General features: G+C 42.5%; 1 protein-coding gene across 1 annotated transcript; it reads right to left on the bottom strand.

The window, feature by feature from the left end:
• Positions 1-1,507: 1,507 nt before the first annotated feature.
• Positions 1,508-15,906, bottom strand: LOC120809833 (heat shock factor protein 4-like). Its single transcript, XM_078082104.1, has 14 exons — positions 15,782-15,906; positions 15,436-15,586; positions 13,564-13,672; positions 13,342-13,469; positions 12,157-12,281; positions 10,279-10,354; positions 9,837-9,904; positions 8,286-8,385; positions 7,125-7,243; positions 6,753-6,983; positions 6,529-6,646; positions 6,278-6,343; positions 5,745-5,839; positions 1,508-4,112 (listed from the first exon to the last, which is right to left on the bottom strand). The coding sequence occupies exons 2-13, from the start codon at positions 15,559-15,561 to the stop codon at positions 5,780-5,782; spliced, it is 1,326 nt and encodes a 441-aa protein (XP_077938230.1). The 5' UTR covers positions 15,562-15,586; positions 15,782-15,906; the 3' UTR covers positions 1,508-4,112; positions 5,745-5,779.
• Between the last annotated feature and the right edge of the window lie 11,119 nt (positions 15,907-27,025).

The raw sequence follows: 27,025 nt of genomic DNA, 5'->3' as shown, positions 1-27,025 counted from the left end.
GCGCTCAACATTCTACAGAGAACCATACACAGTGACACCTGCCATCAGTAACTACCATTCACACACTGTAGTCGCAGCTACAGGAGCAATGTTGGGTTAAGTGTCTTGCCCAAGGACACAACGACATGCGGGTTAGCCGGGCCTGGGATGGAACCGACAACCCTCTGATTGGTGGAAACCCTCTGATTGGAGGATTGGAGATATGATTCCACAAGCGTGGCACACTTATTTCTGGGCAGTTTCTGCCATTCTTCTTTGCAGAACCTCTCAAGTTCCATCAGGTTGGATGGGGAGCGTCGGTGCACAGCCATTTTCAAATCTCTCCAGAGATGTTCAATCGGGTTCAAGTCAGGGGTCTGGCTGGGCCACTCAAGGACATTCACAGAGTTGTCCCGAAGCCACTCCTTTGTTATCTTGGCTGTGTGCTTCGTGTCGTTGTCCTGTTGGAAGATGAACCGTCGCCCCAGTCTGAGGTCCAGAGCGCTTTGGAACATGTTTTCATCGAGGATGTCTCCGTACATTGCTGCATTCATCTTACCCTCAAACCTGACTTTTTGGTAAGATAGCAATGCAGATTTCGTAAAATCTGCATTGCTATTTTTATTTTATTTTATTTTTTGTTCTAAAAATACACCAGGTGTGAGTGTGATATGTAATTTTCTATAGTACAAAATGTAAACCTATTCTAACATTGTTTCGTTATAGAAAATGTACATACTGGAGTAACGTTTTGTTAACATGGCAGCTTTGGGAATAAAGATTTTTGAAGGACATCAATTGACCGGTTGCTAAGCAGCGTCCACACTGTCTCAAACTGTATGAATATTATCTAATTCTTAAGTAAAGGAAAAGCAATTTCAGAGAGAAACAGACAAAGCATCTCCAATATGCATTTGATGGATTTATCTAGAACGCAGAGAGGTTTGACTGCTAGAGATTTATTCCATTAATCCAGTTGTACAATCATCCAATTATTCCTATATCTAATAATACCATATGCAAAGATCCTTTCACAAACTAACACGAACGCGGGTGTGGACATGCACGACTACAAGACACACTGGCACAGGACAAAGGGAGACGCAGACAATAAGTATACATGAGGGAGGTGAGGGAACAGATGGAGACAATTAGGAATCAGGGGAGACAATCGACAGGAGACACCTGAGGAAGGGCAAGAAACCTGAAACGAGAGGGGGTTTAGACGCCACAATAAAACAGGAAGTATCCAAATCAGACGTAAGACGGGACACAAACACAAACTTCACCAACATGTATGACAAATAGCTTGTCAAAAAGACTGAAATAGATCACAGCGTAAAAGTATCCAAATGCAAAGCTTGACCGCCCTGCTGCGCCCAGATAAAACTGTTACGGCAGAGATTAGCTATATAGATAAGAACTGATAAGAAGGTTTAGATAACGGTCAATTGCATGCAGATATACATTCAGTAAATAGACAACAATTCAATTGCACACATTCAAAGAAAGGAATCAAAATGGTATTAGTTTGCATTCTTTTGCTTTTATTTCTTTTAACAACTTGAATATTTCTTACAGGTGGAATACATGTTCACTTTCTTTGACTCAATAACAAAACTCTTTAGTCTTTGCAAAAAAACATCAAAAACAATTCACATTTTCTGCAGGTTGAGGCCCACTTTAAAGGCATCTAAGCGCTCAGATTCCCTGTGTCCGTATGGACAGCTAGCATACTTTGTTAAAACAAGAAAGGGTTTTTTCGTCTGTTTTGTATTCATTGTAAATGTATCAATATGCTGAAGTATGGTTGGATTTGAACCAGTGCTTTTGGGATACCAGGCTTAGTGAGAGCAGATATATTTTCACTCAGTCAACAATAATACTTCCTTATCTATCTGCAATCCCGACAAGCTTAAAAGCCAGTGAGAATTGAAAACAGAATAAATTAGGAACACAACAGCAACTAAATGTCAGGATTCATCACTCCTTGAAAAAAATCAATAACACTCATTTTTCCATGAAGAACAATAAAAATGCTATATGTAAAATGTACTGTATACTCTCAAGAAGCATACAACTGTGATATAGTGCAATTTCACTTACAATACACCACAGCCTGTTTTTCCACCGTTCTCCCTAAAGACTGCACTGAGAAGGAGGCTTTGCAACAAAAACAATGTTAACCTGCAGGGAGCAGTTTGCATTAGCTTTTTAATTTTGCGAATGGAATGGAATGTCGAGGTAAATCGACACAAGAGGAACACATTCATGAGCTTCCTTACCGCATTTTCCAAAACATGAACCATCTTCACGTCCGTCAGAGGAATTTATTTTTTAACTTTCAGTAATTGGAGTCATTCTTATGAGTAGTGGTTGTAATACATGGATTTTAAGAACTTTTTCAAAAAGCTAATGCAACAGCTAATTTTTAACCTTGCTAGCATCAGCTCTGACAAAAAAGTTGAGGGTCAACATAGTTGAATTCTTTTTGCTTTTAGATTAACAAAGGCGCCTAATTGCACAGGTAAATCTGTGCAAAAAGTGTTAAAGCTTAAAGCTAGATTCACAGTTGAATGGAGGCGTTAACGATGTCTGAAACTACAGGTTGAAGCTTTGTCTGACTCATGTAAAGTGCTAGCAGGGCTTTTAATCTCACAGGCTAACATCATCCGTGTGTTCTAGTCCACCACTCCAAGCTGCTGTAGCTGTTTCCTACATTCCTATGGTCATTCATGTATTGCAACTTTGTGAGTTCTCACATTTTTGTACAGTATTGCACGATTCAACTCATCTCCAGGATATTTCCAATATTTACGATCAATTTACCTTTAAACTGTTGCCTGCAACCAGTGCAGAGAACACACATTTCACATTGAATGGTTATTGGTTTTCTTAAATAATGCAGAGAATAATATGCAGTCTTTTAAGCAGATCTTTGTTGTTCTATAACAGATTAAATTCTGAAATAACCACCCCACCATATAATGAAAAGTCAGTGTCATGACTTACTAACAGGTTTTTTTTGTCCTATGCACGCTTAAGTCTCAACTCCAAGGGTGCCGTTTGTTTCCAAATATAAACTGTGGTACATTTTATGTCTCCAAGACTAAAATTTGCCCACAAATCTTGAGGCCAGTATCTTTCCTAGACAGGGATGTGTAGATTGACAAAGTGTTGATCGTCTACAGACACAAAATAACTGACCTGTTGTCATGACTATATATAACTAGTGATACAGATTGTGCAAAAATGCAGTTGTGTTCATGGTTTAGTTAAATGAGAAGTCTCTTTTTAAATATTTCCTTAAACTTCCCATTTAAATGGACAGAAGAGAAGTAACCAAGTCTCTAGTTACATGTCGGGCCTGTGCAAAGATACATTAGATGGGCGCGTCAGTGTGTTAAACCTCCTATCATGATATTATTAAAAGAGAGACAGATTTTAGTGGCTTGAATACAGATTTTCGGACAAGAAGCTTTGATATCATGAAAGGCTGAATCCCCTCTCATCCACCTCAACACATTTATCATGATTAGAAATGCATGAAATATTGGATGAGTCCTTACATTTTCAACACCCTTAAGCCGACTGAAAAAAGGACTTATAATATACAGTATGCTACATTGCACTCCAAGATTTATTTTCAGAGTGACTTTTCAACCATTCTCTTAAATACAAATTTAAAAAAATAATAAGGATTAAATATTAAAAATATTATTTGTTACTTGCTTAATAGATAAATATAGATGTTTATACAGTAGAGGAAAAAAAAGTCACTTCCACAAGCAAGAACTCCCTCTCGCACAAAGACTAAAGTGCCGCAGCCAAGAATGCACTGTCTGCATCCAGGTGGCTTAATAGTGGAATTCAGGTATAACTGTCAGAACACGCTTGTTTGTTTGGGTGACGTCAGAAAACTTTAAAGAAGTTCTTTTCTCGTTCAAGAATCATGCATAAAGAGCTGCTGGCTGATGGAAATATATTGATTTGGCCATTTTGTAGGTGTGTTAATGGAAATAAAGAAAGAAGGAGGGGAGCAAAGAATACCACATGTAAGAAGCAGCCTGGCAGAGCCGTGGGATCAAATCCATGCAGAGCGGAATAATGAGGAGAACATCCGCTTCTGTGGCCTGAGGAGGAAAAGCAGAATCGGTCGACGGGCACGCACAGCACCTTCAGGATTTAAATTTTGTTTTAAAAACAGTTTTCAGGTCCGTCTACACTAATGCCGTTTCATGTACAGTTACTTGTTGCTGTATTCATTCATCCTCTAAATACTGAAAATCTACAGCCCAAGTTCCTAGCAAAAGCAAATCCCTACGTCTAAATGTCTCCCAGATATGTTGTGATTAAATCTCACGTATTTTAATGTATCAGTCAAATAAGCTAAAAAATAGAACTAGGTAACCAGAAAGTGAATGAAGGGGCTAAAAAGAGTTGTGACAGATAAAGCTGCATGGAGAGTCCAAAACTTCAAGCCTTTTTGTACAATTGAAACGTATGAGTTCTACAGGACTGCGAACTCCCTGTACAGGTGTCATTAACGGGACATCAAATGTAGAAACTGTTTTCATTAACTAGGTTGTAAACATGTTGACTATTGGGGACCTGCCAGTTTGGTTCTTCCACATGGGCTTCAGTTTTCAGCACCAGGGGTCACTAACTCGCTGTGAATAATTAATAACCACACAACACCATCAAACAGCATTGGACCATCAGTGACGGCTCTCCCTTATTCAACTGGGTCGGGTAGTTCTGATATGTGGCTTGTGGGGGCCTTTGTCCTGGATAAAATATCTACATGTCACTTCCAGAATTTATTCATTTGTGGTTCTACAAGGAACCCTGTCCAGAAAAACACAAGGGGGGGATTTCTCAGTAAAAAGATTCAACTTGAAAGATACCACACTGATTTGTTTTGAAGTTTTATCTTCAACTGTGTTGGATTTTGTTAGTTAGTTTTACACTAAGGGACAAAATATATGGAGGGAATGGTTATTTTTGCCGGACTATCACTCAGCATATATATGCCATGTGAGTATTGATTATACTTATACTTATAAATGTGTGCTATTTGGTAATCCTGTTTTAAAGAAGAACCTACATTTTTCTTAACATCAACAAATAGCATTTTTAATTATTCAATCCCACGAACACTTTTCTAATGGTGGAAAAAGTCATTTCTGTACCAAATATGTATTAATCCACAGATAAAGGGGTGACTGTGGGTGAGTGGGGAGCACGGTCGTCCTCCAATCAGAGGGTTGTCGGTTCAATCCCAGGCCCGGCTAACCCGCATGTCGTTGTGTCCTTGGGCAAGACACTTAATCCAACATTGCTCCTGTAGCTGCGACTACAGTGTGTGAATGGTGGTTACTGATGGCAGGTGTCACTGTGTATGGTTCTGCTGTCATCAGTGTATGAATGGCGCTTTGAGTGGTCAGAAGACTAGAAAAGCGCTATACAAGTACAGGCCATTTACCATAAAAAAGTCCCCAAAAATGTTTTTTTCACTCACATTTGGGGAACAAACAACAATGCCTTGCTGTTTTGGGGAAATTGTTGTATTTCCTTTTTCAAGAAAAGTATTTGTTCATGTTTAAACTTTGCTTTAACGCACTGATTTGGTCTCAAGTGTCAAGGTGACACGAGAACCCTTCTGTTTTTCACCTTGCCTGGCACTGAGCTTAGTAAATTGTATTATCAGAGTGTTGCAAAACGGTCCACTTCGCTAAAAAATTGAATCATCACAGAATCATTACCTTCCTTTTTGAAAACCGTCCACAGCGCAGATGGATCACTGCTCCTCACAGCCAGCCGCTGGAAAAGCCTCCGCTTCCTGGTTCTGGAACATGTACTGTGAACATGTACATATTTAATACCCGTAACTCCTTATTCGCATAACACATAATAATACATTAAGTATGTATTGGCGAGAAAATACAGCAATATTTCATTAAAAAAAGTTTTAAAAAGAAAACAGCCCTATAGGTCCAAACCACATCCATGTGATAGGCCAGTTTGTGGACAGTACACATATAAAGTTTCACATTGATAGAGTACGGATAGACTACTAAAAGAGGCTTTTGTGAAAACCTCACGGCAGACAAACAGGAGAGTCAAAAATGAGTTGTGTAATAAGTAAGGAATAATTATGCAGAGCCTTTGGTGAGAGAACAAAGCAGTTAAGTAGTGAAGCTGCAATAAAATGGTTAAAGGGAGAAAGTCCTTTCACTCTGGAGTAGAAAACAATCTCAAAGGTCTGTCCATACAATTTCCACACTATATGGCTTACTGATTTCAGGTTGGACTCAATCTCTGTGAAGTTCCACTCAGTCAGAGGAAGACTTAAACTGAAAGGCTGCAGAGAGAAAGTGAGTGAAAGAGAAACAGGAGTGAGCAGATGTTTAGTAGATCAGTATGTTAAGGAATCAAGGCCATTGTGGTCTTTGAGAGGCAGAGACGGATACCACTTTAGACATGACGGAATGTATGTGCAGTTAAACAAGTTGTACGTTTGTTTGTGATTAGCGCAGGTCTACTGACATCCAGAGCAGAACTGGTCCCAGCGTCCACAGTGCTCTGCTGATGGCTCCTGAGCAGCAGCTGCTGCAGCTCCTCCAGGCTCATGTCCACGTTCTCCACCGCATCGGAAACCTCCACTCTGAGCGCACAAACAAACACAGACACACAAGGTCGATTGGGCATCGCTTCTCAACACCTCAACACCTTGCATACACATGTCTTAATGGAATCCGGTGTGAGCTCACCTGTCCAGGGCAGGTCTCTTACTTCTCCTCTCCACCATAGAGGCCAGGGAACCCCTTCCCTCCAGAACAGACTGGACCATCGCGACGGGGAGCACAGGAGGTTCCGAGGAGCACACCTCACAGGAGGACGGCAACGCTACGGCATCTTCTCCCCCTGCATTGTCTCCTTTCCTTCCTCCTCGCACCCCTGGACTCACAGGCTCCTCTTTGATAAGCATCATGCACTTTTCCCTGTTGCCGCAGTAAAATGCTCTATCAGCACATATTGATAATGCTGTTTTACACAACATATTTCCCATAAGGGTTTTATGCCGGGTTCTGTATTTGTACAGGTTATAATGGGAAATAGGGATGCTACATTTCCTCGCTCACCTCGTCTCATCAGGCTGCATCTGGAGGGCCATACTGGGCTGAGACATGTCAGTTACATCGGATATTATCGGTCCTCCTGTCAGCCCACTGGTAGAGCAAGAGGCAGTATCACTGGATGGCTGCGGAGCAAGAAGAGGAAATGTCTGCTGGTTTTCCTTTTCCAAACTATTTTTTGCGCTCTCTCCGTCTTTGGCCCACGGTGTTGTTCATTTAGAATTTCTACGTTGTTTGTAAAGTGACATTACAGATTTACAGACCTCTACTGCACTGCGAAACACTTACGCACATAGCTGGTCGACAAGAGCCAGAATCAATAAACATGGGTTTGAACCATATGAAAACAATACGGCACAGAAATGTAATTCCATGACACCAGAACGGGCCGTAACTACAAAATGAAGTTATGTACCGAGGTAAACCGCAGTAGCTGCATCCTGGTATTGTAAAGCGGTCCAGGAAGCAATCATTTTGCTGTAGCCGGTAACATCTGGGCTATAAAACCCTCCATCAACACTTACTGCACTCTGAGAAAGAACTACAGCTGAAGCAAAATCAATGACATAGAGAAGAGCCACTGTATGGTTACTGCTCTTTCCCTTTCTGTGGGGCAATATGTTTCCTATGTTTCATTTTTCTCTGCAACAAAAATAATCACTAATCCGGGTTCTAATATATATACACAACTCTTTCTACCCCTCCGAAACTGTCAATGCGCACTGCTTCCCTCTAGTGGGAAGGTAACGTAAGAGCTACACTGATGGCAGGAGGTTAAAGAAGGATAATGTCTGAATAATATTTTTCTGCGGCTTGACCTGCTAAAGGATGCCTTCCTTATTAGGAATTGTGTCTAGTAACCAATAGATACATAATCCCAACATGGCCAAGCGCTTAGAAAGGCATCCACTTCTACTTAAGTGGATGTTTCCTGCATGAGCCTCCCAGAACCATTTGTAGGGCGTTGTGCAGCACAGTGGCTTCCTTTTACAGTTAAAAAAGATGGCAGTGCACTAATAATTCATTGGGAGATTTATTTTTTATTCTAATGAATTTAAGAAAAAAGATAATTTAACAACAAAAAAAAAATATGGTTGTTTACTGGACTTAATGCACTACTAAGAATGTAGTAGAATAATAAGGTGCATAGCTTTCATATTTTCTCACCGACTGGATGTAGAAAGGCTCATGCATGGGCTCCATCGGGTGACTATGGCTGAACTTGGAGCCCGGAGCTCCGGGAGAACCATCGTCCAACATCAAGGGCCTGGAGGGAACATTTGTTTTCAATCAGTTACGAATCTTGACTCATAACACTCTGTGAGATTAGGGCATCATCATTAGAGTTCCAACCAATGGACAGAAGCTGTTGCAAAGAAAGATTTATTGGGTAAATACGTTGGATCTGATAAAGTAGCTGAATGGTACACATGTTAGATTTTGTTTAGTGCATATCACAGCCTCACTTTACTCTTATTCATAATTACTAATGCTGAATGTCAATATCAAAACATTTAAGAAAGGCCATCAACTCTTGTGGTAATATTACACTTCAAGTGAAAGTAGTGAAATGTCAGCCATGTTGTATTTAGTTAAAGGAACTGTGTTTTACGCTTAAGGGGATTAATTGGCAGCAATTGTATACAATATTCTTAACTATTTTTAAACAGTGTTCTATCACCTAAAACTAAGAATCACAGCCATTTGTAGTCTTGGAGAGGTTTTCTTCCACGGAGTCAGCCGTCTTGAACTGCCATGTTTCTACAGCGGACACTGGCTTTGCATTATGTGTTATCTGACAGTAGGGTGCCAGTGCTACATTACTGGAGTATTGATAAGCCCTGACAACAACGCCAGAGCGTTAATGAGTTCCCTTTAACTTGTCGATGTCATTTATTATCTGCTACGTTATCAATGTGAACATGTAAACAAAAGTGTGACCGAATTGGCCACCGGTTTACGGAAGCACACCACACACGATTGGCCAAAAACATTACACAGGTATTCTTAAGATAACACGATTTATAAAACAAAGAGGGGGATCATGGCAAACATTATACTTTCTCAACATCAACATAAGCATGTGGTTTTAGCCGCTGAAGCCTCCCACAGTCACTAACGTGGTTGTAGACTCTCTGAGAGTTTCCCTGAGTTGGTTCTGTCAGAGTGAACTCGAGGAACTCCCTCAGTTGTCCCTGTTAATGCGGTTCATTTGAGCTGAGGTATCATATTTTTCCGTTGGTCTCGACCAACTACAAGTTTATTTATTGTTTTTTTTAGATAGTTCATGTGTAGACGTGTAGATTAAAGCACGGGGCAAAATTGTTACTTTTGTTGGCCAACACTCTGACCCTGAAATACACGTTTCTAAAGCACTTTTGTTTTTCAGCGTGCCTTTCACTTCTCATGCCGGCCTTGTTCACACTCAGCAGCAACGCTGATCCAGCGCTTTACACACACAGGCTGTAGCAGGGTCATGCACCCTACAGCCTGTGTGTGTGTGTGTGCATGCGTGTGTGTGTGTGTGTGTGTGTGTGTCTGACTGATTCAGCAATTGTTACCATTCACAGCACTTGTTGAGTTAGATTGTCCAGTTTGTCAGCTGAGCCAGCCCTTCCCTATGCAGCACAGGCCCTGTTTGTCTCACTTTTGTTGATTTCTCCACTGTGTATGTGCGTGTTTGTGTGCGTGCACGTGCTCACGCGTGCGTGTACTCACAGCTTTCTCTTTAAGCCTACAGTGCTGGGTGTGTTGGACTGCATCTGGCTGAACAGAAACTGAATCAGCTGGCAATGAGAGAAAAAGCACAGCATGAATCAGCATCCTCACATAAACACACACACACACACACACACACACACACACACACACACACACACACACACACACACACACACACACATTAACACATTAATTCCTGCTTGTCACTTACCCTCTTTCATCATGTCCAAACATGTAATATGACATTCACACATCACACATTTTGGATTCTATCTTACACAATAGTTTTCCTGAAAAGTAACTTAAGTGTGTCTTATTCCTCTAATTGCAGAGTAGCTGTACCACAATAATGAGTGTAAGTGTAAGAGTTGTTGTTAATGTGAGAGTATTCCCCTCAGGGCACACACACACACAGAGACACACACGCATTTAGACTGACCTTGTTCATGACTTTCTGTTGCTGTGTGTGGTTCTGTCTCAGTGAGACCACCTCTCTCCACAGCACTTCATTCTGCCTGCAGACCCGAGGAGGAAGAGGAGGGGGGAGGAAGAGGAGGGAGAAACAAGATAAACAAAATCCGGTTTATCTTTTTTTTTATTATTACTTGGTGAAACATATGAAGCAAACCCAAAGTTGTTTGTTAACTCAACTGATCAACACTACACCAGGAATGAGGTCTATACAATGGATACGCCCCTCCAACCAAAAACAGTTTAATGCTCCAAATAGTTTGCTCTTAAAAATACTGGCCTTGAGTTTATGTAAATAAATAAATATAGATGTCGCTGCAGAACCTGCACTGGAAACCAAGAAGATCACTGAATTGATTTAGCGTTGTACACTTAAAAAAACTGTTAGGCCCAAGATGGACCTTTCTAGACATCTCAAAACTGATGCAGAGCAAGAGATGTGGTTGGCTCAATTTCACATACTCCATTCTATTTTTGATGGCACAAACACGGCACCTATGTACATTACCTAACTCCTCAAACCATTTGGTAAGAGATTCAGGTGTGTTTAGATTAATGAAATCAAAATGTAATGTAAATTGCTGTGTTTTGACCCAGAAAAGAGTTATTGATGCATTGTTTACTGCATACAAAGGGAACACACATGAGTACAGAACACTATCCGCAAGCGGAAAAGCATTATCTTGAGTTTTTCCGCGATAATATAGTCCAACAATCATGACACTGTGAAGACCACATGCTTGACCCTCCAAACTACAATATAATGACTCATCAAGATAACTTTAAAGAAGGGCCACAATGTGCTGTGGCTGATTTCTCCACTTTGATTGCTCAAACACTCACTGTCTGCGGCTTGACTCTGGCCCCTTTTTTGTTTTTGAGGTGCTTGTTTTTGATAGATGTATGGAATTCATGTAGAACGCTGTGCGTGATATGCGTGTGTGTTGAAGTGTGAATCAGCATTGCTGGTCTCTTAAAAAAAAGTGCAAAGCATGGTCACACAAACTTTATGTTAACCTTTATTCTGGTCCAAATCAGAAATAAATGACATGCTACATGCAATCCTCCACAGTACTGTGTATCTCTGTCTTTTCTTTACTGTGTGTTGGTACCACATCACTCAGCTGCGTATTGCTTCTCAAGAGAATTGACAGTCCCATGCTGGGACATTGGGAGGGGCAGGTCAATGTGTTTTTGGACGTGCAGTCCATCCCTCTCAATGTAACGCAAACTGACTGAACTTTCAGAGTCAAGCCGCTCAATACGTTCTTTTTTAGAAAATTGAGAATAAGTTTAGTGCGGGCACTAAATACTGATGTCTGTGGTGTAATATTTTGAGAGAGCGTTCTCCAAACCAGATCCCTGGCCGTTGATGTGCTCATCCTTTCTAAGAATGTCTTTATTGATGTGCGCTGGTCAGCTGAACATTCTCTCCTCACGTTAGCAAACAATAACCATCACAAAGCAGCTCTACCTCACAATAGACACAATAGCCTCTAGAGAAAAAGTCAGTTCATCTACTGGATGATTTGTTCCAATTTAGCAAAAGGAATAAGAAACCGGTCAACTGCTCTTCCCCCATTTCCCTCTGACATAGACATCTCTGTGTCACATTAGCCTGACCTGTGAACTTGAAATTTAAATAGAATATTAACCTGAATCATCACCTTAAAACTTGGTACAACATGCTAACTTTCCAAATATCCAAACAAAATAGCAGTTATTTAATCAATACACAAAGCGAAATACAAATTTCACATGACATTTTTGGCCCTGGGACAGTTGCCTTCATTGCAATGGAAATGTCTTGTGGGTTATGGCACAGCCCCAAAATCTTTATACTCACTGTTTCATGTCCTGCATCTGACACTCCATGTTGTCTTGTTGTGTTCGGAGAAGCTGGACTTCATAGAGCAGTTTACTGAGGTCCTCCTGACGGACTTTGGTCTCCTCGCTTTTTACTATGGACACCTGAACTCAAAGCACAGCCTGATTTGTTAAGTTGCTCAGATGCAGCACCTGCAGTGAGCAACTGAGAAAGTGAATGCAGCAGCGTGACTCCAGTTGGTCCATCCAATAGTCCAAAACTATTGGGTGGGTTAACAACGTTTTTTTCAGACATCTGTTGTCCCCAGGTGAAGAAACCCATGACTTCTCCACCATAAGTTTAAAAATGGTGGTTTCGAGTGCAATGCCATTGAATGGTAGAGGACAGACTGTAAGGATTTTGGTACATTTATAACCCCTTTGCGACAAATTGTAGTAACCTTGGTGATTCCCTACCTTTTCATCTACGTTTTCATCATTGGAGAAACATTTAAAAAAAACTAAAACTAATGTTTCCCTTCAACGTCAGGCATCATTTCTGTTTATTGCAAATAAACTAATGTTAGCAAGCACAACTAATATGGCAAACTGTAAACATTAGCTACACTCCTAGCATCTGCAGGTTATCAATGTGAGCATGTTATCATGTTGGCACAGCATTTAGCTCACGGTACTGCGTGTGTGTGTGTGTGTGTTATTGAAAAACTTGGGTCGTCAGCTTAGACAAGCTACCATCTCGACATCAATAATATTTCCCATTCTACCTGCCTTTGCCAAACATCTATGTGTCTTATGTCGAAAATAAAGTCTTCCTATGTTATTAAGATGACAATCTACAAAATGTAAACATTTCAACGAAATACAGTCCAGTTTGTACAAGCAGAGGCTAAATGTCTTTAGTGCTCTCATTAGCTTCTCCAAGAATAAGCTGTGACTTAAGAAATACAGGAAATTAAAAACCACAATCTCTCTCTCTCCAGAGACTTCATTTCACTTGCATACATCACCACTAAATCAGAACCGTGCGGCTTGCCGCAAGGGAGTGACAACTAATAGCTTTTGACAGTGAGGTGTGACTACACAGGGTCAATGGCAAATATCTCATAACTTCGTACGCTTTTATGTTTTCTGTCCAATATTTGACTTCTATTAGATAATGTATTTCTTGTATTAGTATCTTATTTTACTGTAGGTGTGTCCATACCTTCCTCTTGATGTGTTCCAACATGTGTTCGTGTCCCTGGAGGAAGTAAAGATGTTGAAACTCTGTGTCGTCTCTCTCGGGCTTCACCAGGCCGCTTTGCTCAATGTTGACCACCTTACGGAATCCATCTGCACACACACATTTTAAAGGCAACACACAGAGTATCAGTACCTGCCTTAAATTAGAACAGACAAGACAAGGAGAGACGTGTAGGTTACTCACACATGTTGAGCTGTCGAACAAAGCTGGCCATATTGTTGTGTTTAAAGTACTTTGGAAGGACTTCCTTGGCAAAGCGTCCCTGGTCAAACACATGAAAACTGGTCCCAGACTGAAATAGAGAAAGGTCAGGAAAGCTCAATCCATGGTCAAAACAGACATGACAGAGCCTGGTCAAATATTTTTTACTATTTTCATTCTGATCATTGTTTTTACTTCACAATAAGCAAATTACTTCACTTATCTGGTTACTGCTAGCAGTTGCTTAGTGTGACAAAAAGTGTAACTTAGATGCCAAAACCTCTCAGTAAATGATGCATTGGGTTATCATAAATACTGGTTTAGAAAATCAGGCTAATCAGGCTCAACACTCATAAAATCCATACAAATGAGCATACAGATATTTAGGCATCTGGATATACAGACATGTTGAACTTTTTAATTTTATGTTTTTCTGCATGAAGTAATTATATATTATATTCATTAGATCAGCTTAGTCAGCCAATCAAACACACAATCTCTCCCACTTTGTGTGATTAGTCATGGTCTCTCGCAACATTGCAATCTTTCTATGCAACTGTAGAATTGCTATAATGTAAAAAAAAAAAGCTACAACGTTAAAAACACTTTACATTGAGGAAAAGCCAAACCATTGAGAAATTCAAGAAGTTTAAACATTTTCTAAGACCTAGCTGTTACCATATATAAATTGTCATTTCCCTTCTAATAGACTGACAATGCAGCTGCTGATGATGCACAGTCTAGCTACGCATGTCATGGGACTGGAGAGCTTCCTTCTGCATGTTTGAGTCCCTAGCAAGAAGAAAAGAGAAGCTGTCCTCTTCCTGTTCAGTGAAGTACACACATCAATCCTGCAAAACTCACTCCATGTACAACAAACCCACTTGGGGTTCATCTAGTAGTTTAACGTTGTTAAATCTAACTATAGAAATTGTATAGTTTTAAAAGCATTGAATAACGATTGAACCATTGAATGCTCATCTGTGGGTTGAAGGTCAAATGTGCTTTTTTTATGGTAAAATTCAAAAGTGAGATAATCACAATGCACTTTTAACATCAAAGAACACAAACTACTGAAAGAAACTCCTCACTTAACTGAAAGGAGAAAACCTAACAAAGCACCTTCATGGTATATAAACAGTGATGTACCATCAAAGTTTCTAAAATGGTTTTATTTAAAATAATTGTTTGGGACTATACTACTGAACATAAAGTAACTCACCTAGCTCCACAATAACAGTACAATTGAATGCATCTGTGACAATGACATGAGTCAGATTTCTATAGTTACTTCACTTTATATACATTTGGAAGTAAACAATATGCCGTAAAGTTAATTTGCCTGCATTTAATGACAATATTACATAGCAAAAACTTTTTTGCATGCTAGTAGATAATTTAAATATGCTGCAATATTGTTGGGTAGCTGGTTACCGTAGAGAACAACAGAAATATATCTTCTCTGCACAAAAGTTCTATGGGAAAACATTAATAATGCAAAGAGGGCTACACTGCTTAGAGCTCAATTATGTGTATGCTTGACAAAGAAACATTCGTTCGTCACAGTCGGCCATGCTTTTTGTTTTGTTTGCCGCTGTGCACCTGGAAGAGTTAAAGTTTGGAAGATGGAAATTTCCTCTGAGAAAACTCATATTTGTCTAGAAGGCAGCATGAGACCACTAAGCAGCCGCTGAGTCACGCCTTTTGTGACTTATGTTGATTTACATTATATTTTATTGCTATATTCAAATGGGAATATCATAAAATGGATGATTAAGAGGAGATGGTTTGTGAACAGAAATGAAATTCCTCACAGAGTAACTATGATGTGATGTGGTGTGCAGACGGACTCACAGTGCTCCAGCAGATGAGGAGGTTGGTATCTGGATCCTCCACTAGGGTCCACAGCTTGGTGAGAAAGGCTGGAACGTTGCTGGCGTAGCTGCCATCTACACCCACGGCACCTGGAGACTCCTGCATACTGTCCTGTCCACCACCGAGACGGCTAACAACAGGAAACCAAAGTGTGTGTTCGTAGAAAGAGTATGTGTGTGTACGCAGACACCCAAGCTAGTCCATGCTTGAGAAACTCCACTTCTGATGATCCGTTACTGATAATCCCAAGTTTGTCTCAGTCTCTTTGATTCCATTTCATTTGGTCAAACCGTCTCTTTAGCTGTCCTTGTCAACACAAACTCACCTTGTCTTTTTGTTTTCAATTTCTCTTTTACTGTTCAATATGTTCTCATTTAATCCTGCCGCTCTATGGTTTATGTTTCTCTTCTGCTCTCTTTCTCGGTTCTCCCTGCCACACCAGTCATCTGACAGAACGTCATCATGGAAGGTCCATGTCAGCACACACACATACACAAACCATTCATGCCCCCCATAGTTACCCCGGGCCTGCCGCTGACAACCAAGAGACCACCCAGCAAAACAATACAGCATCCACACAAAAGCTCCAATAATACACCACTGTCCAATCATCAGAAGGCTACTGAATAGTGTAGGATTCAGAGCACCTTTGTACCAGAAGAATGCCTCCCTTATCATTTCTGTCAACTCACAGACATCAGAAATGTCTTCGCCTTGTTGTGAAGTCAATATATCCTACTGTGAGGCTTGTGCAGCAGAGCAAATGTACCAGCCCACTTTAGGTGTTATTTTGCCCGTCGATGAGGGGTAGTTTAATCAGGGCCTAAGCCGACTGAAAGTCAGGCAAAGTCCTATTGTGTTTCCAAAACTCTTGAATTTTGGCATGCGCATCATGTGCGCCTTAAGTGCAAAAAATTTATATCTATATATTTTTGGGAGTTGTGCATATGGGTATGAAAAAATGTCTCTCTAACGCCCCCTGGAAGTGCTCCCTCTGAGGAGATTTTTGCCTAGTTTCACCAATTAACTACAAAAAAGTCAATCATGGTATACAAATGCACCTAACTAGATTTTCCGCCATTTTGAATTTTGTAAAATTCCTCCCAGGAATTTTTTGCGAATTCCTCCCAGACGCTGGATCCAATTCTCATGTAAGTTTTAGGGAATCACTATTGGCTCAATGCCATCTTCACAGTTAAAGATGTTGTTGGGATATGTTCATTATGTCCTCAGTTGTGGTGATGGTGTAGTACAGTGCTGATCTGTGTTGTGCATGAGCCACAAGGGGGCACTCATTTGCATTGCTGTTTTGTTTGTCCCAAATGTTTTGCCGTTTTTTATAAGAAGTAATGAAGGCTGTCTGACCGTGAGACTGATGTGTCAGCGGCAGCTCCTGAAATAAACATGCCGAAGACGGCTAAAGATGGCTCATCTGAATCGTCCGCTCTTTTCCTCCGAATGCAACGTTAGCTGCAAGAATGCGAGTAACCCAACTCAACAGATGTAGTTACTTCATATGATGTCAATGCTTCCAAAGAGCATTTTGGCTTGATAGCGTCCCCTACACATATTCATAAAGCAGCCCCAGCAACTGCTCCGATCCAGGTGTGCAGATTTCTCCTCCATAGCAAAGTAGGCTTGAAAATAATGAATCAAGTTGATTAAATGTCCCACTGTGACCGACTTGATGGAACGTCTGTCTACATCCTCACTGCTGAGAAGTGATCCACTTGATAAAAGCTGAGGTCTGTGCAGTCACTTGATCACAGCTATGCGCTCTTCAGGAAGCCACCCATGTTGTAGTTCAGGTTTATATTCTGTTGACTTGCAGTGTGTGACCTCTCCTGCTACCCACAGGTTCAAATGTCCTTGTACACAAGTTAATTTTCCAAAATCTAAGCGGCAGATTAATTTATTCATTGATGTAAATAGTCATCTTTAAATATCTACTTTTATTTCTTCTAATTTTACAATTATAACATGTCGCCATGGACATAATGCTTGGACACAATGTTCATGATTTAACCATACCAGTTCAACAGTGTTATTTTGTGTACAATAAATATTTGAAATGGGAATGAAAAGTCTGCTAGTCGTAGTAATCAACAGGCGTCATTTTTATTAAAGGAAATACTATAATATTTAAGCAGTTTTTAAATGAATCAATGTTAACTTTTCAGCCTTTTCTTTGTTAACATTATTGACATAATTAGGGAAAACTCCCATAATATTATATTTGGCCCCACTGCCTTTATTAGCCCCCCAACGTAGGCCTAATGAATGAGGAATCAATACTGAATCAGGAATGGAGTTTTGATTAAATCTTGACCGTATTTCAAGATCAATATCGAAAATATTAAGTCGTCCCAAAAACAAGCTGGTTATCCGGCTCTGCTGCATCCTCAGGCAACACAAACTTGAACCTCCTCAGCAGAGCCATATGAGCCAGAGCTTCTCCGAGACACATACGAGAGCATGCAGGTTAAAACACCCACATATTGTCTGCAATCTAACAGTGAATCCATTTGCTGATGTTTATGAATGTGATAATGGGTTCATCTGCTGTAGTGTGCATGGGGTTTTGCAATTTTCATTCTACACTGCAGTGCATTTGTCAAACTGTTGTGCTACATTTAGTGTTAAAACATGCACTGTTACAACTTTTTGTTTTTGCAAGACTTGTGACATAACAAAAATATGTGGAAAAGGCTTTCAGGCAGATGAACGTTGCGGAATGCTTATATTTAGGATATAAGACTCAGGCCGCGCAGTAAAGACTCAGCATTTTAATGGAACACACTCATAGTGTCCTGCATAGAAACTATGTGCCTGTTGCAACACTTTTTGAAAGCTGTATATGATGCTTAAGTTGAGTGACATATTGAACAGGAATGTTTTTTTTTAATGCCAACAAAATTACATTATAGAAGTTTTAAAGGCTTTTTGTTTAGTTCACATACATAAAACTCTGTTGAACACCAACTCCAGTGGCTTTGAATAATGCTTTTCAAGAGCAACAGCTGTAATTGGATACATTGGAGATATACAGCACGGACAAAGAAGGACACAGTTTATAGAAACTTACAGAAAGATTCAGTGAAATGTTTTAATGTTTATATCATTTTTCCAGCTGCTTGAAGGGTCAAGTTATACTTTACATCTTTAACTGTTTGACTTGACAGTAGAAATTTAAAAAGATGCTGCTTACATTTCATCATCAACAATCTTACAATGTCATGAATAACATATCAAGTGCTTATCAACTAAGTTCTGCTGATAAAACCTGTCGATGACAAAGATACATCTTCCATTGCTACCACAAGGTGGTACCATAAAACAGACTATTAAACTGAACCTGTTTGTAAGTAATTTGTTAGTAGTTATTTCTCTGTGAAAAACAGAACTGTATTTTCATATTCTCTGTCGTATTAGATTAATGTATGGTAATCACTGGAATTGAAAAATCTATCTGAATTTTCTTTAAAAGCCTAATCTCCCTTTCTAACTTTCATTTTCACAGCATCATTAATTAACCCTAAAGTCTTGTGCTGGGCCAGAGAAGTCAGCAGCACTGTTGACCAGGACTCTCAACGCCTGCTGCTCGTTAATGACGACAGCAGGCCTTAAACCACGGGTGTCAAACATACGGCCTGCGGGCCGGATCCACCCCGTCCAGCTCGGCCCTCCTTTGTTAGAATAAGAATTACAGAAAGACAGTAATTGCATTTCTATAAAAGTAGCTGCTATTCCTAATCACGCCACTGGGTTTGCACTGTATGAGTAAGCACATGCTTTAAGGCTGGCACATGCGTCTGTGTCTTTACGCACCGCTGCGTCGACACACTCGTTTCAGTTCATGGTTCTAAAAGTCTTGCATGTGTTGCAGAGCAATTCACCCCAGCACAACAGCTGGAGTAACGTTTTTTTGAAGACGACCTAGAGAGTCACGTCTTTGTGTGTGGAAGTCGTTGGTTTGTTTATTTATTTATCATAGACTTTATTGCCCTGTGCATCGCCACTGCTGACTGGATTTGAATCGTCAAGAATGTACATACTAATGTATATTCCTAACCACTATTCCTTGACCTCTGTGGAAAACGTTATGGGGTCAAGAAAGATTAGGAGAATTCATGTTAGGAAAAGACAACCGCGGCGTTCAGGGAATCCGACTCCACTTCGCTAATCCGCAGTGTAACTGAGTTATGCTAACGGTTAGTCACATGATATTTCTACGTTTCTGTCATGATTGTTAATTCTCGTAAAGGCCAAATGATACATCAATATTTAAAAATTGCCATCGCAAGGAACTGTGGACAGAATTCTCTTCCTGCCTTTCGTTAAGGATGGTCCAGTGGATCCTACACTAAAGAAGCCAAGTAGGGAAGTGTTTCACTTAAGGTAAGGTACCTTCCTTACCATCCATCCATCCATCCATTTTCAACCGCTTATCCGGGGTCGGGTCGCGGGGGCAACAGCTCCAGCAGGGGACCCCAAACTTCCCTTTCCCGGGCCACATCTACCAGCTCTGACTGGGGGATCCCAAGGCGTTCCCAGGCCAGTGCAGAGATATAATCCCTCCACCTAGTCCTGGGTCTTCCCCGGGGCCTCTTCCCAGCTGGCCGTGCCTGGAACACCTCCCTAGGGAGGCGCCCAGGATGCATCCTCACCAGATGCCCAAACCACCTCAACTGGCTCCTTTCAACGCAAAGGAGCAGCGGCTCTACTCCGAGCTCCTCGCGAATGGCTGAGCTTCTCACCCTATCCCTAAGGGAGACGCCAGCCACTCTCCTGAGGAAACCCATTTCGGCCGCTTGTACCCGTGACCTAGTTCTTTCGGTCATGACCCATCCTTCATGACCATAGGTGAGGGTAGGAATGAAGATTGACCGGTAGATAGAGAGTTTTGCCTTCCGGCTCAGCTCTCTTTTCGTCACAACGGTGCGGTAAAGCGAGTGCAATACCGCAGATTTAGAGGTGCTAATCCTCATCCCGACCGCTTCACACTCGACTGCGAAATGCTCCAGTGAGAGTTGGAGGTCACAAACGGAAGATGTCATCAGGACCACATCATCTGCAAAAAGCAGCGATGAGATCCGCAGCCCCCCGAACTGTAGACCCTCCTCCCCCCGACTACGCCTCGATATCCTGTCCATGAAAACCACAAACAAGATTGGTGACAAGGCGCAGCCCTGGCGAAGGCCAACCCCCACCGGAAACGCCTTTGACTTACTGCCGAGCACCCGAACACAGCTCTCGCTTTGGGCGTACAAGGATTGGATGGCCCCAAGCAAGGACCCCCTCACCCCGTACTCCCACAGCACCTCCCACAGTTTCTCTCGGGGGACCCGGTCATACGCCTTCTCTAAATCCACAAAACACATGTAGACTGGATGAGCATACTCCCAAGCCCCCTCTATGATCCTGGAAAGAGTGAAGAGCTGGTCCGTTGTTCCACGACCAGGACGAAAACCGCATTGTTCCTCTTCAATCCTTGGTTCGACTATCGGCCGAATCCTCCTTTCCAGCACCTTAGAATAGACTTTACCCGGGAGGCTGAGTAGTGTGATACCCCTGTAATTGGCACACACTCTCTGGTCCCCCTTTTTGAAGAGGGGTACCACCACCCCGGTCTGCCACTCTTTTGGCACTGTCCCAGACTTCCACGCAATGTTGAAGAGGCGTGTCATCCAAGACAACCCCCCAGCACCCATTGCTTTTAGCATCTCTGGACGGATCTCATCAATCCCCGGGGCTTTGCCACTGTGGTGTTGTTTGACTACCTCAGTGACCTCCACCAGGCCAATTGACGATGATCCCTCCTCCGCCTCCAGCTCCACCTCTACCAAAGAGGGCGTAGTACTTGGGTTCAGGAGTTCCTCAAAGTGTTCCTTCCACCGCCCGATAACCTCCTCAGTCGCGGTCAACAGGGTCCCATCCTTACTGTACACAGCTTGGATGGTTCCCCGTTTCCCCCTCCTGAGGTGCCGGATGGTCTTCCAGAAACACTTTGGTGCCGACCGAAAGTCCTTCTCCATAGTTACCCCGAACTCCTCCCATACTCGCTGTTTTGCCTCCATCACGGCAGAGGCTGCTGCCCTTCGAGCCTGTCGGTACACTGCAACTGCCTCCGGAGTCCCACCAGATATCATAACCCGGGAGGCCTCCTTCTTCAGTCGGACGGCTTCCCTGACCACCGGTGTCCACCACGGGGTTCGAGGGTTACCGCCCCTTGATGCACCTAAGACCTTGAGGCCACAACTCACTGCTGCGGCTTCTGCAATGGAGGTTTTGAACATACACCACTCTGGTTCAATGTCCCCTACCTCCACAGGAATGTGAGAGAAGCTCCGCCGGAGGTGTGAGTTGAAAATCTTTTGGACCGGGGCCTCCTCCAGACGTTCCCAGTTCACCCTCACTACACGCTTGGGTTTACCGGGTCTGTCCCGAGTCTTCCCCCATCCTCTGACCCAGCTCACAACCAGATGGTGATCAGTTGACAGCTCTGCCCCTCTCTTTACAAAATCGATCATTGATCTTTGGCCTAGGGTGCTCTGGTACCACGTACACTTATGAACATCCTTATGTTCGAACATGGTGTTTGTTATGGACAATCCGTGACTGGCACAGAAGTCCAGTAACAAACACCCGCTCGGGTTCAGATCAGGGAGGCCATTCCTCCCAATCACGCCTCTCCAGTAATCTCCATCGTCGCCCACGTGCGCATTGAAGTCTCCCAGTAGGACTATGGAGTCCCCTACTGGAGCCCCATGCAGGACTCCATTCAGGGTCTCCAAAAAGGCAGAATACTCTGAGCTGCTGTTTGGTGCATATGCACAGACAACAGTCAGAGTTTTCCCCCCCACCACCCGAAGGCGTTGGGAGGCGACCCTTTTGTCCACCGGGGTAAACTCCAATGTAGCAGCACTCAGCCAGGGACTTATGAGTATCCCCACACCCGCCTGGCGCCTCACACCACTCCGTGGACTCTATTCTACTCCGGAGTAGAATAGAGTCCACCCCCTATCCAGGGGTGTGGTTCCAGAGCCGAGGCTGTGCGTAGAGGTAAGCCCCACCAGATCCAACTGATAACGCTCCACCTCCCGCACAAGCTCCGGCTCCTTCCCCCCCAGAGAGGTTACGTTCCACATCCCCAGAGCCAGCATCTGCCGCCGAGGTCTGTTCCGTCTAGACCCCCCACTGTCACTGCCACCCTTGTAGCAGTGCACCCGACCCCATCGGTTTCCTCCACAGGTGGTGAGCCCATGGGGAGTAGAGTATTGGGCTGCTGCGTCACTCCTTCGGGCTGTGCCCGGCCGGGCTCCGCGGTAAACCCGGCCACCAGACGCTCGCTGTCGGGCCCTCCATCTGGGCCTGGCTCCAAATGGGGGCCCCGGGCTTCCTCCGGGCCGGGTAACTCCTTCCCTCTTCCGTTTTTTCATGGGGTCTTGAACCATTCTTAGTCTGGCCATTCCAGCCATTCTCTGAGATCGCTACACCCGCTTCCACTTTATGGTCCCATCGTCACTCCAGGCAGCAGCACTCGCTCGAATAATTAATTGTTTTTTCTATTTTTCTCAGATTTAAATGGTCAAAGGGATCTAAATATTTTGTATTGCTAAGATAAACCATTCTAATACAACCATATACCATAATGGTGATTGGACACAAGTCATAAGGAATTTAAACTCAAAATACTACCTTTAAAAGAACATTGCTACACATGTCACTTAGTAGTCTTTACCTGTTCCACCGCAAAAAAATAGACACGCTGGACAAAATGATTTATTAATATCCCAGTTGTCTTGATTCTTAAACGTATAAAAGCACAACTATAAAGCTTGTGTTATGTATGGGGCATTCTAACGAATTGGTTCAAAGTCAGGTTGGAAATATTTTAAAATGTTGTATGTGTCATGGGCGGCCCAGCGGGAACGGGAGAGCGCTGCAACCCAGCGCGGAAAGCGGTGCGCTGCGGCCCAGCGTGGAGGGAGTAGGTAGCCTGGAGCTTGGCCGCGAGGTCCATCACTCGATCCCAGTGAGCTCGGTCTCCGATTGACCACGAGAAGGCCTCCTCCTCTGGAGACAGCGTGGTGGGCGGCGGATGGCGAGTGCGGCGACCCAAGCGCCTTCTGGGGACTCTGGGAGATTCGACCGAGAAGGCCAGGAAGCCAGCAGGGAATCCGGGGAGAGCATTTCCCCCATGACGATAGACGATGACGCATCCAGTGACAGGAGACACACACAGCTTAAATACACTAGGGAGGTGCAGGTGATTGGACACAGGTGGAAACAATCAGACAATCACAGACGATGAGAGGACAAGCCAGGAAGTGAAGTTACCCAGGGAGACAAGCAGAAAACTACAAAATAAGACAGGAAATAAAACCACACCGTGACAGTATGTTTTATTCCAAAAACTTTGTACGTATATATATTGTACCATAAGTTTGATGAACCATCAATTTTTATATTGTATTTTCAGACTGTATTGGAATATTTTTCCTCTTTCAAAAATTGTCACTACTGAAACATAGTAATAAACTATAGTAAAAAGATATTATCGTAGACGTGTTAAGATTGTGTTTCCTTTCCTTCCCTGAAGAGTATTTTTACTAATTATTTTTCACAATTAAACCAATAAAAATGACATGTTTTATAAAATTTCTAATTTCAATTAATACAATTCTTCAGAATCTCAATCCGAAGTCACGATACTTTTCCCCCCTAAATTCGCACGCAGCTGACAGACAAAGGACAGGCAAAGTACGGCGGATATTAACGTGTCATGATGACGTCATCCACGAACCCAGAACGCGCGCTCACATCGGTGCAGCGGTGGTTCTTGTGCACCGACTACGGACCGCGACGACTATTTTACGCTTCGGCGAGTTTGAATGTGGCTTCGTTAGTTTAGCTCAGCTGTCTCGGTTTAGCTGACTGTTAGCAGGCTGAAGCCGCGGTGCTTCACAGAAACATGAAGACCCGTTTAACAGACTGTCGGACCTTTCTGCTCTGTTCTCTGGCGACGGCAGGCAGCGTTTCCTCGGTGGATGAGACGCTCCGTCACAGGCTTCCAGAGCTGCCAACTTTTCAAAAAACCTTGGAGTGAGATTTTGTCGGGGGTGACCAAAATTTTGCCGCGCACGCAGCCACACACGTTGGTGGCTCAAATATCAGGAAATTGGAATTCATTTGGCGTAGTACCCATGTTGTACCCTGCATTCTGGTGGTTTGTGGGGCCCAAAGTCGTTGATAGGGGCGGCCTACTGGAGATGGACAACATTGGTTACATTCTGTGAAGCAAAGACATAGCTGATGGTCCACCCCCAGGACATTTTGGTTTAAGTAGATGTTATTTCATGCATTCTCGTGGATTTTTGGGTGGTATGCCTGAACTTATTCTGATTTATGTTCATCTGCTCATGACTTGTTGGGCCTTCTAGACTTGAGCTGAACATTCAACCAGAAAACTATTGCTGTGCCTCAATGACTGTCTATGTACCACAATATAGCCTAATTAATAGACCTGTGTTTAAGATTAGATTAGCAGCAGTGCTGCTTGTTATGACAGCTGAGTTTACATTCACCACTCAAAATCACACGCACAAACACAACAAATAATTTCTTTCAAGATTTAAAGTTTAAGAGAGTGAGTACTTAATTGAACCACATGTCATTAACATACCTTAGTCTTTGCTCCTCCTGAGTTTCTCCCGCGGTTGTGTCTGTTTGAAAATCTTCTTCTGTTGCTAACTTCGGGACTCTTTGGGGTAAATAGGATGTCTATGCAGCCAATGGGTTTACAGATGCGCTCCTTAGCGCCATCTATTGTCGGGGAGTTTGAAAAGGAACGAACGCGCTTCGGCCCAAAATCAGATTTTTTTTTTTGCCGTGAGAAATTGGTTGTGTGGCGTGAGTGCGTGTGAAAACAAAGCGTGTGTCACACGGCGAAACCGTGAGAGTTGGTAGGCCTGGGCTTCTCCAAACACGTCTAACGTAATAAACGCATTGCATGTTCTGAAGCCAAGAAAATAATGTATTGCAACGATTGTAGGACGTTAAGGTCTCTTTTGTTGGGACAGTGGAAACAATAAAGGACCATGAAGTTTCCGGTGGCCATGTCAAAAGCATTGCAAGTAAACAGACAAAGACAACAACAACAAGTTGCGTTTAGATCCCTGGTCCTCATGAAGTTGTTACACCTTTGCCAATTTGTTAAATTGCCTTGCAAATAAATGCTTTGCTATTTGTTCAAATCCAAATCCTTTCATGTAATGATTTTTCACATGTCATTTATATTCGCTCAAACAAACACTTCAACCATTTGTTCTTGGCCCGGCTCCTCCGTCACATTTTACAACTGTGAGATGCATGTGCTGGTAAAATATATTATAACATTGTTTTGTGCTAAAGCCGTGTCTCAAGTGTCCTGTATTTGACCCTGATGTGCAAAGAGCAGCATGATACAAAATGTTGCTTTGCAGCTGTGTCCTGAGAAGGGAGGGCGGTCAACTCAAGCTCATAGACGCTTCAAAACAAAGGACTTCTGTTCATGGCCTTGGTTCATATCTTATTCGGTACGAAAGTTCCGGATCCACGTTTTTGCTTTATGTCAATTAATTATGATTTGCACCGGCCACTGAGGAGGATCTTGTGTGTGTGTGTGCTACCCTCATCTTCACCTGGGTTCTTATCTCAATCTGCTTTGCAGCTTCTCGTAGCTGGCACGGAGAATGTCCTTCACATGTGTATAAAAACTCAGCGTTTTTACTGCTCGGAGACGTCATTACACAGAGCGCTGAGATACGTGTTGGTGTGTTGGACCTCCTGCTTGCAAGCAATAGTTAGAGCCAGATATCTGCGGAGAATTGCTCATGTAATCTTTTTCTCTTCTAAATAAATGTTAACTTTTTGACTTTAATTCATCAACGTGCTGCGATTCTTCTCATCAACCAACTCGGGGGGATTGGAGATCCTGACACAACCCATTGTGGCCCGCGAGTCAAAAAGTTTGCCGACTGCTGCTATAGACCTGTCCTATGAGGGACAGCTGATGGACAACCAAGTACTGCAAGCTAGACTATTATGCAGCTGTAGACACACCACAGGGGGTCCCTGGGCCTGAGAAGGGAAGAAAATTAGTTTAATATGGCTATTAAATGTGACTAAAACTAGACTAAAACAATTACATTTTAGTCTAGTTTTTGTCGACGAAAACTAGAGTAAAACTAAGAAGGATTAAAATGACTAAATGTGACTAAAACTAATATGCATTTTTCGTCTGAAGACTAAGACTAAATCAAAAATAGCTGCCAAAATTAACACTGGTGTTTACCTTTACCTGCTCTACTTAAACAGCATTCACACTCACACTCATACTCATACTCATTGCAAAGTTTTGTTTTAACTACGTTTGATTCTCTGCCGCCTGCCTTTTTGATCTCGCTCTCGGGAGCTTCGACTGCTTTGATGCCTGCTCTGACTCTTGCCTAATAAGTCTGCAAATGGATCACATGCTTCCGACCCCTCATTACAATTATATTGATTACAGAGTTCATGATTGATAAAA

The sequence above is a fragment of the Gasterosteus aculeatus genome, chromosome X (genome assembly GCF_964276395.1).
Source record: "Gasterosteus aculeatus chromosome X, fGasAcu3.hap1.1, whole genome shotgun sequence".
NCBI lineage: Eukaryota > Metazoa > Chordata > Actinopteri > Perciformes > Gasterosteidae > Gasterosteus > Gasterosteus aculeatus.
This window is presented reverse-complemented; position numbering and strand designations above follow the sequence as displayed.